This window comes from Octopus bimaculoides, chromosome 11 (genome assembly GCF_046866305.1).
Source record: "Octopus bimaculoides isolate indiv1 chromosome 11, ASM4686630v1, whole genome shotgun sequence".
In the NCBI taxonomy this organism is placed as follows: domain Eukaryota; kingdom Metazoa; phylum Mollusca; class Cephalopoda; order Octopoda; family Octopodidae; genus Octopus; species Octopus bimaculoides.
In genome coordinates this window covers 43,201,665-43,214,142 of record NC_142938.1, presented here as the reverse complement: position 1 = coordinate 43,214,142, position 12,478 = coordinate 43,201,665, and the positions used below count along the sequence as shown (strand labels likewise).

Genomic DNA, 12,478 nt, shown 5'->3' with positions numbered 1-12,478 from the left:
TACGCAGACTTTGTAGCGACAACCATGACTTTGAGACTCAGTCTCAACTCATGGCTCACCACTTTAGCCTGCGTGGATATCCACCCACCACCATCCACACCGCCCTTGCCAGAGCACGTTCTGTGGACCGTGCATCTGCTCTCTCCCCCCGAACCCGCCCTGCCGTTTCCCGCCTCCCTTTTCCCCTTACCTACCATCCCACCACCCTACCCCTCAAACGCTCCATTCTCCGAGCTTTTCGGCGCCTCCAGTCCGACCCCTCCACCTCCCACATCTTCCCTAATCGACCCCTCCCCTCCTTCAAACGAGCCCACAACCTCTTGGTCCACAGCTTCTTCCCCAACCCAACCTCCCAACCTGGCTCGTTCCCCTGCTCCCGCCCACGCTGCCACACTTGCCCTTACCTCTCCAACACCACCCTCCTCACCAGCACCCATCACCGACCCTATCGCATCACCGACTCCTTCACCTGCACGTCTACCAACATCATATATTGCCTCTCCTGCTCTCTCTGCCAATCCCTGTACATCGGACAAACGGGGCGCCGCCTGGCCGACCGATTCGCGGAACACCTCCGAGATATCAACGTCGGCAATGACACCCCGGTGTCACGCCACTTCCGTTCTGCCGGCCACTCCTTGCGGCAACACCTGTCTGTGTTTGGATTGTCCATGCACAGGGGCCATCCGGACTCCCGTTTGCGCCGTGAACAGGGATTAATCTTCTATCTTCGCTCCTTTGCGCCACATGGGCTCAACTCCCTCCACTCTTCATCTAACCCCCTCCTCCTGTCTCTCTCCCCCACCCTCCCTCCTACCACCCATCTCTCCCCTCCCCCACCTCCTGCTCCGATTCCTACTTCTTTGTACGTCTCTTCACCTCTCTTCATACTTCTCTCCACTCCCACTTCTCTTCACCCCTACTCTTTCTCTCCTCTCTCTTACTCTCTCTCACTCTCTTCTCTCGTACCCCCCTCTCTCACTCTTACTCTCTACACTCTTACTCTCCTACTCTCTACACACTTACTCTCTTACTCTCTCACCCTTACTCTCTCACTCTCTTCCCCTCTCTCTCACTCTCTTTCTCTTCCACTCTTTCTCTTCCCCTCTTTCTCCCCCATACCCACCTTCCCCTCTTTCTCCCCCATACCCACCTTCCCCTCTTTCTCTCCCCCATACCAACCTTCCCCCTCTCTTAATCCACCTTCCCTCTCTTATACCCACCCTCTCTCCTCTCTTCCTCTCCCCTCCCATACCCATCTTCCCCCTCTCTTACATCCACCTTCCCCTTCTCCCTCCTCGTCAACACCCTCTCATAAGCTCATCCCACCACACCCCAACACACTCCTACTCTACCTTCCCACTCCACCCCATCCAATTCCTTACACCCACCACCCACCCCTACCCACAGACCCCTACCTCTACCCCACCCTAAGCCTAACCCACACTCCACCCATGCCTTCCCCACCTCCCAACACCCTCACATTACACCACACCAATACCCTCGCATCACACCACGCACACCACACCAATACCCTCGCATCACACCACGCACACACTACAACTGACCAACTACTAACTCCCTTTCTCCCTTTCTCCCTTCCCCATTTTCACACTACATACGTCAAGATCACCAGCATTCTACCTCCCACACACAGCCCCTCGTTCCCGATCACCGTTTGTTATCTCCCCCTTTCTTAGCTCTCCTGAAATAAGAATTTCTAACTTCCGGTCAGTCATTGTTATGATCGGCCATTATTATGATTGACCGTTGACTGAACACTATTCAATTTTTTTTCTCCGTGTTTTTCTCCTTGTCTCCGTATTCTTTCTGTTGAAGAGCGTAGCTCGAAACGTCAAAGACTTTCCGTATTCCCGAGCGTCATACTAATATATACTTTTGTTATTTACACCACCTGTCCTCGTCTGTTGTTATTATTTGTATATTCTCCCATATATATATATATATATATATATATATATATATATTATATATTAATCAAAGGAATTCCAACTCTGTTTTTTATGTTTTATTTATATTCTTATAATATTAATGTAGGATATAGAATATATAGTATATATAGTAGGTATAGTAAAATGAAATGAAGTATTGATTGTCTTAATGAATAAATGAAATATTGAATATTAAATATTAAATATTAAAGGACTAGTATACTTTCTTGCATTTTAGCAATCTTCAAGGTCCCATGTTGTGACAGGAATTTTCAACTGTCCTATATATATATATATATATATATGTATATATATATATATATATATATATATATATATATATATATATATATATATATATATATATATATATATATATATATATAGGACGAGCTTCTTTCAGTTTCCGTCTACCAAATCCATTCATAATGCTTTGGTCAGCCCGAGGCTATCGTAGAAGACACTTGCCCAAGGTGCCACACAGTGGGCCTGAACCTGGAGCTTCTTACCATAGAGCCACGCCTGCGCCTGTTGTTGAAAATAATCCCCGTTGTAAGGCACCTGATATTGCAGGACAATTCCAAATGAGTCGGAGTATTTCTGCGAGGCGTCTCCATCAACGTGGATACTGGAATGAAAATACTAATGGATTAACAAATTCGAAGAAAGCACCAGATAGTATTCGTACAGAAATATCGCTAGAATGACAAATGTCTACTTTTGAGATGCATATGTACATACATACATACATACATATGTACATGTGTATATATGCACGTAAGCATATATATATGTGTGTGTGTGTGTGTGTGTGTGTTTGTGTGTGTTTGTGTGTGTATGCAGGGGTTAGATAATATAATGGCAACACCTTAAAATGTCAAACAAATTAATTTTAATATAGGGTGGGACTGCCTTTGGCAGTAATTACAGCTTGAATTCTACGAGGTATGGACTCGTACAAAGTTTGAATTGTTTCCAAAGGAATTTTTGTCTATCCTTCAGCTAAAATAGTCTCCAGTTCTTGTAGTGTTGATGGTGGAGGATATCAACTCCTTACTTGTTTTTCTAAAATGCACCTTAAATGTTCAATAATATTGAGATCCGGGGACTGTGGTGGCCAGATAAGATGTTCAACTTCACTAGAATGTTCCTCATACCATTCAGTAACAACTTTAGCTTTGTAAATTGGTGCATTATCATCCTGAAAGACTGTGTTTCCCTCCGGAAACAGTTCCGCAACCATAAGATGAATTTGATCAGATAAAATGCATAAATAGTCTTGACTATTAATTCTGCCATGAAGGAAAACCATTGGCCGGCGGATTTCCAAGATATAGGCCCCCCACCCCCGATCATCACAGATCCTCCTCCATGTTTAACAGTTGGAAGAAGGCAGTCTGGGTCAAATGCTTCCTTTGGCTGTCTCCTCACGTATACTCAGCCAGTGGTCAGAAATTAGGTAAAGGATGACTCGTCCGAGAAAATAACATTCTTCTACTGCTCCAGGGACCAATTCTGTAGGTTTTTACTCCACTCTAAACTCTTTGCAACGTTTGTTTTTGAAAGTAATGGTTTTCTGATTGCAGCCCACCCGTGAAATCTGGCTTTGTGCAGTACCCGGTGAACAGTTTTTGTGGAAACTGGGTTCTCGAGGTGGTCATTAAGCTCTGCAGTAATTTTGGGAGCTGTACGTTTGTGATCCTTTCTAATAATTCGCGTAAGAGTCCGACGCTCCCCATCTGAAAGTTTTGGTTTTCTTGTGGAGTTTTGTTTCGACGAGAAGATTTTTCCCTCTATTTCAAAGGCTGTCATTACTTACGAGACAGTACCTCTTGGTACACCAAACACTTTGGCCGTTTTCGTTACGCTAGCGCCTGCCACAAGTGCACCAGCAACTTGACCTCTTTGAAAGTCCAATAGAACTGTCATTTTAATGAATTTTAATTACCTTTTTCTGATGATATCTGAAAAGAAACAGCAATTTTAACAAAACATCTTAAGCAACACTAATAATAAATCAAAAAAACATAAAAATAAACAACAGGAGTGGCTGTGTGGTGAGTAGTTTGCTTACCAACCACATGGTCCCTGGTTCAGTTCCACTGCGTGGCAAGTTGGGCAAGTGTTTTCTACTATAGCCTCAGGCCGACCAAAACCTTGTGAGTGGATTTGGCAGACGGAAACTGGAAGAAGCTCGTCGTATATGTATATATATATATATATAACTATAGGAATCAAACGAAAGCAGATTAAGTTAATAAAATCTCTCACCATACATTTAAGTATAAGGATTCACGTGGACCGGTTTCTATATTGTCAAAATAAATAAATTAATATTAATATTAATTCATTTGGTACTTATTGTTGGTTGAGATATATATATATCTAATTATTGTTCTACTTACGATCTGACGAGTAGCTATATTTTTGAATAGAATTTATTTTCGATAATTTCAATTGATTTTAATCGATTTAAATTTCTTTTCTATTTGAAAATTAGTTATGAAACACGTGTAATCTTTTTATTATATTTATCTTATGATATTTACTTTACTTTATATTATACTCATTTATTGTGCTTTTAATTATTAATTTTTCTATATGTGATAGTGGATTTTCATCGATGAGTTCTTGAAACTTGGTTATTTTCCCTATATATATATATATATATATATATATATATATATATATATATATATATATATATGTATGTATGTATGTTTGTGTGTCTGTTTGTCTGCTTGTCCCCCATCGCTTGACAACCGATGCTGGCGTGTTTGCTTCCCTGTAACTTAGCGGTTCGGCAAAAGAGAACGACAGAATAAGTACTAGGCTTACAAAGAATAAGCTCTGGGGTCGATTTGCTCTTATTTGATTACCAAAAATACACTGATGATAACTATAGGAATCAAACGAAAGCAGATTAGGTTAATAAAATCTCTCACCATACATTTAAGTATAAGGATTCACGTGGACCGGTTTCTATATTGTCAACATAAATAAATAAATAAATAAATAAATAAATTTAAATAAATTCCCTCAAATTCTTCAGCACGTGTTACTATGATAAGATACCCCAACTACTCGTATCGAAATCTGTACTGTACCTGATTCGTTTTGTGCCGAATTAAAATAACAGTCATCAGTGAAAATATACTCTCTATACAGGGGCAGACAATTCGCGAGAAAAATATAATTCTCGAAAATTGATTTGCTAAGATATTATTAATTTTGTTATCACCCGGAATGACTATTTTAAAAAACGTTTGATTTCTGTAGTTATTATCAGTGTATTTTTAGCGATTTAAATAAGAGCTTTCGCAGACATACTTAGTATGTTCTTTGATTAATTTTAATTTTAGTCCTTCAGCTATTTAATGCTTTTCTTGGGCCTGCGATCGCCTATATTATTAATTCTGTTATTATCATTTTTTTAAATAGTCATTCCGGATGATAATAAAATTAATAATATCGTAGCAAATTAATTTTCGAGAATTATATTATATATTTTTTCTCGCAAATTGCTTGCCCCTATATATATATATTGACAGAAAAGGTAAGGCAACAAAAGAAAGAAAGAGACCTCGATATTATGTAAATAGAGGAATTTATCTGGTAGTGATATAGAGAGAGTTAGAAATATAATTTTAGCAGAGGGGTGATGTTCTGATGGTGAGGTTAAAGAAAAGGGGAGAGGGAAAAAATGATGGCAGGGCGGATGGCGGTGCTGGAGGTGGTAGTGGTGCGTGGATAGTGAAAAGTGTATTTTGTAAAAATATTGAACTAAGCTTTTTATATCACCTATCATTTAACACAGCGCATAAATGCAATTCCGTGAAATATTCACGCTTATTTACGTGGCAGATATATTCAATTTGCCTCAAGATTGTATCATATGTACGGGATATATACTTTTTGTTTGTTTATGGGGAAAATGAAAAAATAAGAGTGGATATTTATTTTATGAGTGCTATGTATTAAGACTATAAAGTTATGCATAAAGTATATAAAGTGCATTAAGTAATCATCGTATTTTAATTTCTTTCACTTTTCAATGAGTAGCAGATGAGTGACTATCTTTCCATACAGACACAACACAGTCTGAGCTTTCAGGCTTTTCTGGATAAAGTTTTCAGAAATAACCCAATAGGTTTACCATTAATTCCGTGAAATATTCATGGGTCCTGCTAGTATATATGTATGTATGTATGTATGTATGTATGTATGTATGTATGTATGTATGTATGTATGTATGTGTGTGTGTGTGTGTGTGTGTGTGTGTGTGTATGTATGTATGTATGTATAGTGCGGAGAATGTACTTGAAAAATTTGGTGTTTGTCCAAGGTGTAAACAAATTCTTTAACCAGTCCAAGTTCGGTCTGTGAAGTGATGTTTGGTTGTGACTTCCTGTGACTTTTGCTATCATGTTTTCGTTTCATTCAAGTATTTGTCACCCTTTTCGAATAATAATATTTTGTTCTGCTATCCCCACAAATAGATGCAACACGAAGATGAAAAAAAGAAACAAGTAAAAACTAGAAAATTTAAGATAAGAAAGAGACAACAAGGAACGTATGTAGAGATTTTATAGTCGTTAAGTTTCATGTGCATTTTTTTATTGTTTTCTTTTTATTTATCTCTTACAGTTGCTGATCGCTCTCTTGTGCGACGGAAAGCTGAGATGTCGAGTGAATAGACCAAAGTTTTACAGAAACTAAAACAAAATTATATTATCAGAATAATAATCAATCAAGTGAAAAAAAGCAAAAATAGGGAACATTTTGTTATATTTTTTTATATAACAACTTATCTAACTTCTGTCAATTCTCACGCACAAAACGCATTTCCAAAATACTTGTCTCATCTAGAAGCCATATTTATCAGTTTTGATAACAGTTCAGATTGATTGGTGACACTAGGGTGAGGAGAAAAAAAAGGACAAAACATAGTGAAATAAATAAATAAATAAATAAATTTCAGCATTTTTTAACTATCGTTCATGCTTTCGTTCTTTTCTTTCTCTCTTTTTTTTTCTTTCTCTATTGTTCTGTAATCTTTGTAGTTTACTATTTTTATCGACGGAAGGTTTAGGGCGAGGTTTTTAAAAAAAAATAAAGATCATGAGATAGCGCTGCTTTAGGCACGCACGAGAACAGATTAATGCATGTGTGTGTGTGTGTGTGTGTTTTGATGAGCTGAATGCCTATAATTAAGTTTCGGTTATACGCTCGTTGAGACAGCAATTTGATCTGTGTGTATGTGTACCCTGTAGATCAAGCTGCTATTTGAACGATAGTGCAAGCACAAAACACAGGTGACGGCACACGGCTCAGCCGGATAAATATAGAAATACAGCCATACTCTATATTATGTGTAGAGTACTTTTACCCTTGTTCTTCACAATATAGAGACATACCTTACATTATATTACATACTATCTTCATTAGTACTTAACAATTAGTATAAATTTCGCCGAGTTGCATTAAATGTTGAGTATATATGTGTGTATTATCTTCATGTAATACATACATTTATAATGCATACGTACAATACACATATGTATACACACATATATACTCAACATTATATGCAACTCTGCAAAATTTGTATTAATTGTGAAATAATAATATTAACATAAACATTATTGCTGTGTTATATCGCTATTGTTGTTGTCGTTATGATAGTAGTGGTGGTAGTTATATGTCTTCCGTTCAGTTTCAAATATTGGTTTTCTTTCTTTCCCTTCTATTTCTATAGTTTTCTGTTTAAGAAAATGCTACAACCGGAAAAATTGTTTTTGTCAACGAAGAAGAATTAGGAACGCCAAGAAATTCTAACCTATAACTGTTTGTTTAATAGCTTATAATTTTATTTTTTTTTATCAATGTATTTTTAAAAATAAATTTACTATACATCTCTTCTTTTACATTATTCGTCCTTCAACCTTCAGTTTTTAAAATAATAATATATTCCACGAAAAAAAAAAAAACCCCAAAAAAATGTTCTTGCTCGTTTTATTTCGGATTACTTTTTCAACGTGGATGTACACTAATGGTAACCATTGGACGGTTGGCACTGTCAGTTATGGTAAACTGAGATTCTTTGGTCACAACAACTTTCTTAACATCAGAACTTTGTGTTACGGCGTAGGATTGGCGGGGTAAGGGTTTTAGTGGTGCTTCTATCGTGAGTTTGCCATCTTCAGCCAGAAAAGCATTAACACTCATTGGATCCACAGATTCTGGTAGTTCGTATTCTTTGTTGAATTCTTTATGCATGGTCCTTCCTTCTCTCTTCTCTTCATGACGAGCTGAAACGACTAATTTCCGGTCCATGGTTTTAACAACTACCTCTTCTGGTTTGAATTCGCCAATGTCTACTTGAAGTTGCAGTTTCCTGGAACCGTCTGGTTCTGTAATTATTGGGTTCTGCACTGATGTCTTGTGCGATATGCTGGGAACATTCTCACATTTTATTGGTAGAAACGTTGCTTCCTTAAAAGGAGATTGCTGATGTGTCGGTCCTTCCACTGTAAGAATACCGTCTTTACTGACGACGCAGGTTATTTTATCTTGATCAACATCCCAAGGAATATCTATCTGTCGACTGTATTCACGACTGAATGTGGAATTACCTTTCTTTTCTTCATTTTTTCCATGAATTACAATTCTGTTGTCTTGAATTTTGACTTGTATTTCCTCAGGACTGAAATCAGAGACGTCAAAGCAAATTTTCAGTTTCCTGTTACCTTGACTGTCAACTTCGTACAGACTCTTGAATCCTTCAACCTTGGAGAACTTATCTACGCTTGTCGCATCAGTCGGAGTTAAGGTGAAGAAGTCTTCTTTCATTTTCTGGAAATCTTTCTCCCATTGAGAGCGTTTTTCGGTTACCTGGGTTTCTATACTATTCCACGCTTTTCTTTGGCGGTCCTCGAAAGTTAAACTATCTTTTTTTACTGGAATATGAACTTCAGTGCGATAGTGAGCCATGGTGCCTCTGTGTTCGTCTCTAGCTGTTGGTACCTCCCTGAATACCTGCAAATATAAAATAAGAACGTTCAATATTGTTGCTATCAATTTTTTTTTTTGGTAAATCAAAGTTTTAGAAATACATTAAAACTTTTTTTGTTCTTAAAACAAAAATTAAGTACACCTTGGAAAACATTCACGAAAGTATTCACAGTTAATCTACGGCTAAAGTAAACGTTGAAGATTTATAAAAAAAATATTTAAATTTAACAAAAATGTTCGAGATTAACAAAACCGTCAACAATGCTCAGAAGAATAATTTCTTAAAAACATAATTATAAAAATTTTAGCCTATACATGAGTTGATATACACCAAATTAAATACTGAACATTTTATTCAATTAATGAAACATAATTATCAAGACATTATAGTTAGATTATCAACTTGAATTTTTCATATTTTAGAAAAATATCGGAGATGTACTTGCATAGCAAGCGACCTGATCTGAGATCGTGTGCTGGAACGAAAACAATTGCAGCGTGGAAGGTGTTTATAAACCATTTAAGAAACACACAAAACCGTTAGATTCACTTCAACATTTAAATTTAATTTGACAGAATATTTCCGTCGTTTTGAGACTGCGACCTGTTTACTGACAAAATTCCGTGCTGTTTTGTCAGTGAACAGGTCGCGGTCTCAAAGCACATATACACATACACATACTAATAAACTTATGTGTCTCTTGATTTTTATACCTTTGCATGTAAGACTTTCCGTATTCCCGAGCGTCATACTAATACATCCTTTTGTTATTTACATCACCTGTCCTCGTCTGTTGTTGTTTTTTCGTATATTCTCCCATATATATATATATATATATATATATATATATATATATATATATATATATATATATATATATATATATATATATATATATATATATATATACATACACACACACACAAGTTTATGCATTTGGTTTGCAAGATTCCTGATGTGAAATCGTGTGTTGAAATAGATATTGTCATATTTCGGGATGGTCAATTATTTTGCTATTTATTCGTTCCTCACTCGCTTATTATTGTTCTTATTTTATCTCATGTCTACTGTTCTGAAATCTTTCGTCACACACCTGTGACCTTTTCAGCGAAAATTCCCGTAAGCAAACACCTAGACTCATGCCCCGCAAACATAAACCCGAAATATCAAATCTTCCATCTGTACCAATGCACCGAAAACACTTCAACACAATTCCGTTTAAATAAGGAAAGTCTGTTCATTAAAAAATATAAACCACAGCTGAATATCCTTTAGAAAGAAGAAAAAACACTAAAGAGAAAAAAAGAAAAAGACCCAATTTCTCCACACACAAAAAACCAACCAGATACAACACACATAATTAAAAAAACTTTAGTAACAATCTTCCATGCGAGTTTTGAAACCGTAACTCCAAATCACCATACAATAAAACACCATACAAACACCAGTTGCTGACGTCACCTAACTCTAGGCCAATGAAACTCTACCTCCGATCAAAATCGAACTTCAGCAAATACAACAAAATGACCCTTTAAGAGAATCAACCAACTGGAACGGCTGATGAACGTTCCCCACTGGGAAGTCAACCAGACAGAAAGACAAACATGACCACCAGGAAAATAAGACGTCACCAGTACTTTACTTTTTTTACTCTTTTACTCTTTTACTTGTTTCAGTAATTTGACTGCGACCATGCTGGAGCACCGCCTTTAGTCGAGCACAAATCGACCCCAGGACTTATTCTTTGTAAGCCTATTACTTATTCTATCGATTATTTTGCCGAACCGCTAAGTGACGGGGACGTAAACACACCAGTATCAGTACTAAAATGTTCTTCATGGTAAAGTTATTTTAGCATTTTCTACCTTGTTTTATTTTCCTTATATATATATATATATATATATATATATGTGTGTGTGTGTGTGTGTGTGTGTGTGTGTGTGTGTGTGCATACACACGCACACATGCACATATGTGTGTATTATATGATATAGCCAGTTATCGATAGTTCACAGTAACCTCATGTTTTGTGTATAGCTAATACTAAACAATCATTAAAGGACAAATTTCTAACTACTACTAAAATAACCGTCACATGAGTATGTGGAGTTTCCCGTATCGCATGCTGGATAAAAAGATGTGGTAAGAAGTATAAATCATTGTGGGTGGGAGGGTGAGGTCATTAAGTGTAGAAGGTTGGAAATAAGGAAGGTATAACACTTAAACAATTTTTGCGCAGGCGTGGCTGTGTGGTTTATTCATGGTGCCAGGTTCATTCTCAGAGCGTGGTACTTTGGACAAGTGTCTTCTACTATAGCCTCGGGCCGCCAAAAGCCTTGTGAATAAATTTGGTAGACGTAAACTGAAAGAAGCCAGTCGTATATGTATATATATATATATATATATATATATATATATATATATATATATATATATATATATACATGAGAGGTAGTGGTATCCAGAAGACCCAAGGAGGTAGGTAAGGCTATGTAAGTGCTATGGAAGGACCGTAGTCAAACTCTCGGTTCGATAATAACACGAGTGAGGAGTGTAATGCAGGTCTTGTAAGAGCGTGTATATGTTAAATAAAATGTGACAAAGTCAAAATTGTATGGAATTTTCAGGACATTTATAAGAAGAAAGTTAGTCTTACAGCTGTTTCTGGGATATTAGGGATATCCCTTCATCAGAGACGATGTAAAATTGTTAAATAGAGGGAAATAGTAGAGTCCAATATAAGAGGCTATTTTAGTAAAGGATAGAAATAAGAAGTATAAAGGGAAATAAGAAAATAAAAGTAAAAAGAAAAATATATGTAGGATGTTATAGTTGCAGTTCCATTATCCAAGGAAAGTGATGTGTAGAAGTGGTAGAAATGCTTATTGTCCATGGTATGTAAATTCCGATAGGTGTTCATATTTTGTCATTACAAATGGTATGTGTGGAGACGTAGATTTCATGTGCTGTTCATTCAAAAGGGTCTTGTGGTGTGAATGAAATTTTGAGAATGTAGTGGTAGTATTAAGTAGATAGAAAGGAGAGAAAAGATGCGTGTTTTAAAATGAGGAGAATGGTCAAAAGGCGAGAAAAGAAGAAAGAAAGAAAGAGGAAGAGAAAATGAAAAAAGGGGTGCTAGTTGGTGTCAAGATATTATGAAGGGGATGTGAGAGGAGTAGGGGAGGAATAGGAAGAGATAAGAATATAAGGAAGGAATATGTGTGAGTGGGAGGTGGGGTGACATGTTTGAAAGACGCTAAGTGGAGGAATGAATACAGAAAATGGAACAGGAGGTACTAAAGTAAGTAGTAAATCTCGAAAAGGAAGGGAACAATAATAAGATATAATGATCAAGTTTCTAAAAATAGACGGTGGTGTTTATTGTAATGGCTAATGTGATAGTGGGGGCTGAGGAATCAGAAAGAGAAAGAAAGAAGTGTATATTGATATAGGCACGCGCGCACACACACACACACACACACCCATAAATATATGCATACACACGAACACA

At 36.9% G+C, this 12,478-nt stretch overlaps 1 protein-coding gene across 8 annotated transcripts in view; it reads right to left on the bottom strand.

Annotated features, from left to right (window-relative positions):
- Positions 1 to 6,522: 6,522 nt before the first annotated feature.
- LOC106878963 (major egg antigen) overlaps positions 6,523 to 12,478 on the bottom strand; it is a 61,803-nt gene continuing 55,847 nt past the window's right edge. For all 8 annotated transcript variants that reach the window (XM_052971752.2, XM_052971748.2, XM_014928342.3 and 5 more), the window contains one exon: positions 6,523 to 8,990. In XM_052971752.2, the coding sequence (XP_052827712.1) occupies positions 7,986 to 8,945 (960 nt within the window). In that variant the 5' untranslated portion in view covers positions 8,946 to 8,990 and the 3' untranslated portion in view covers positions 6,523 to 7,985. The remainder of the gene's footprint in view (positions 8,991 to 12,478) is intronic.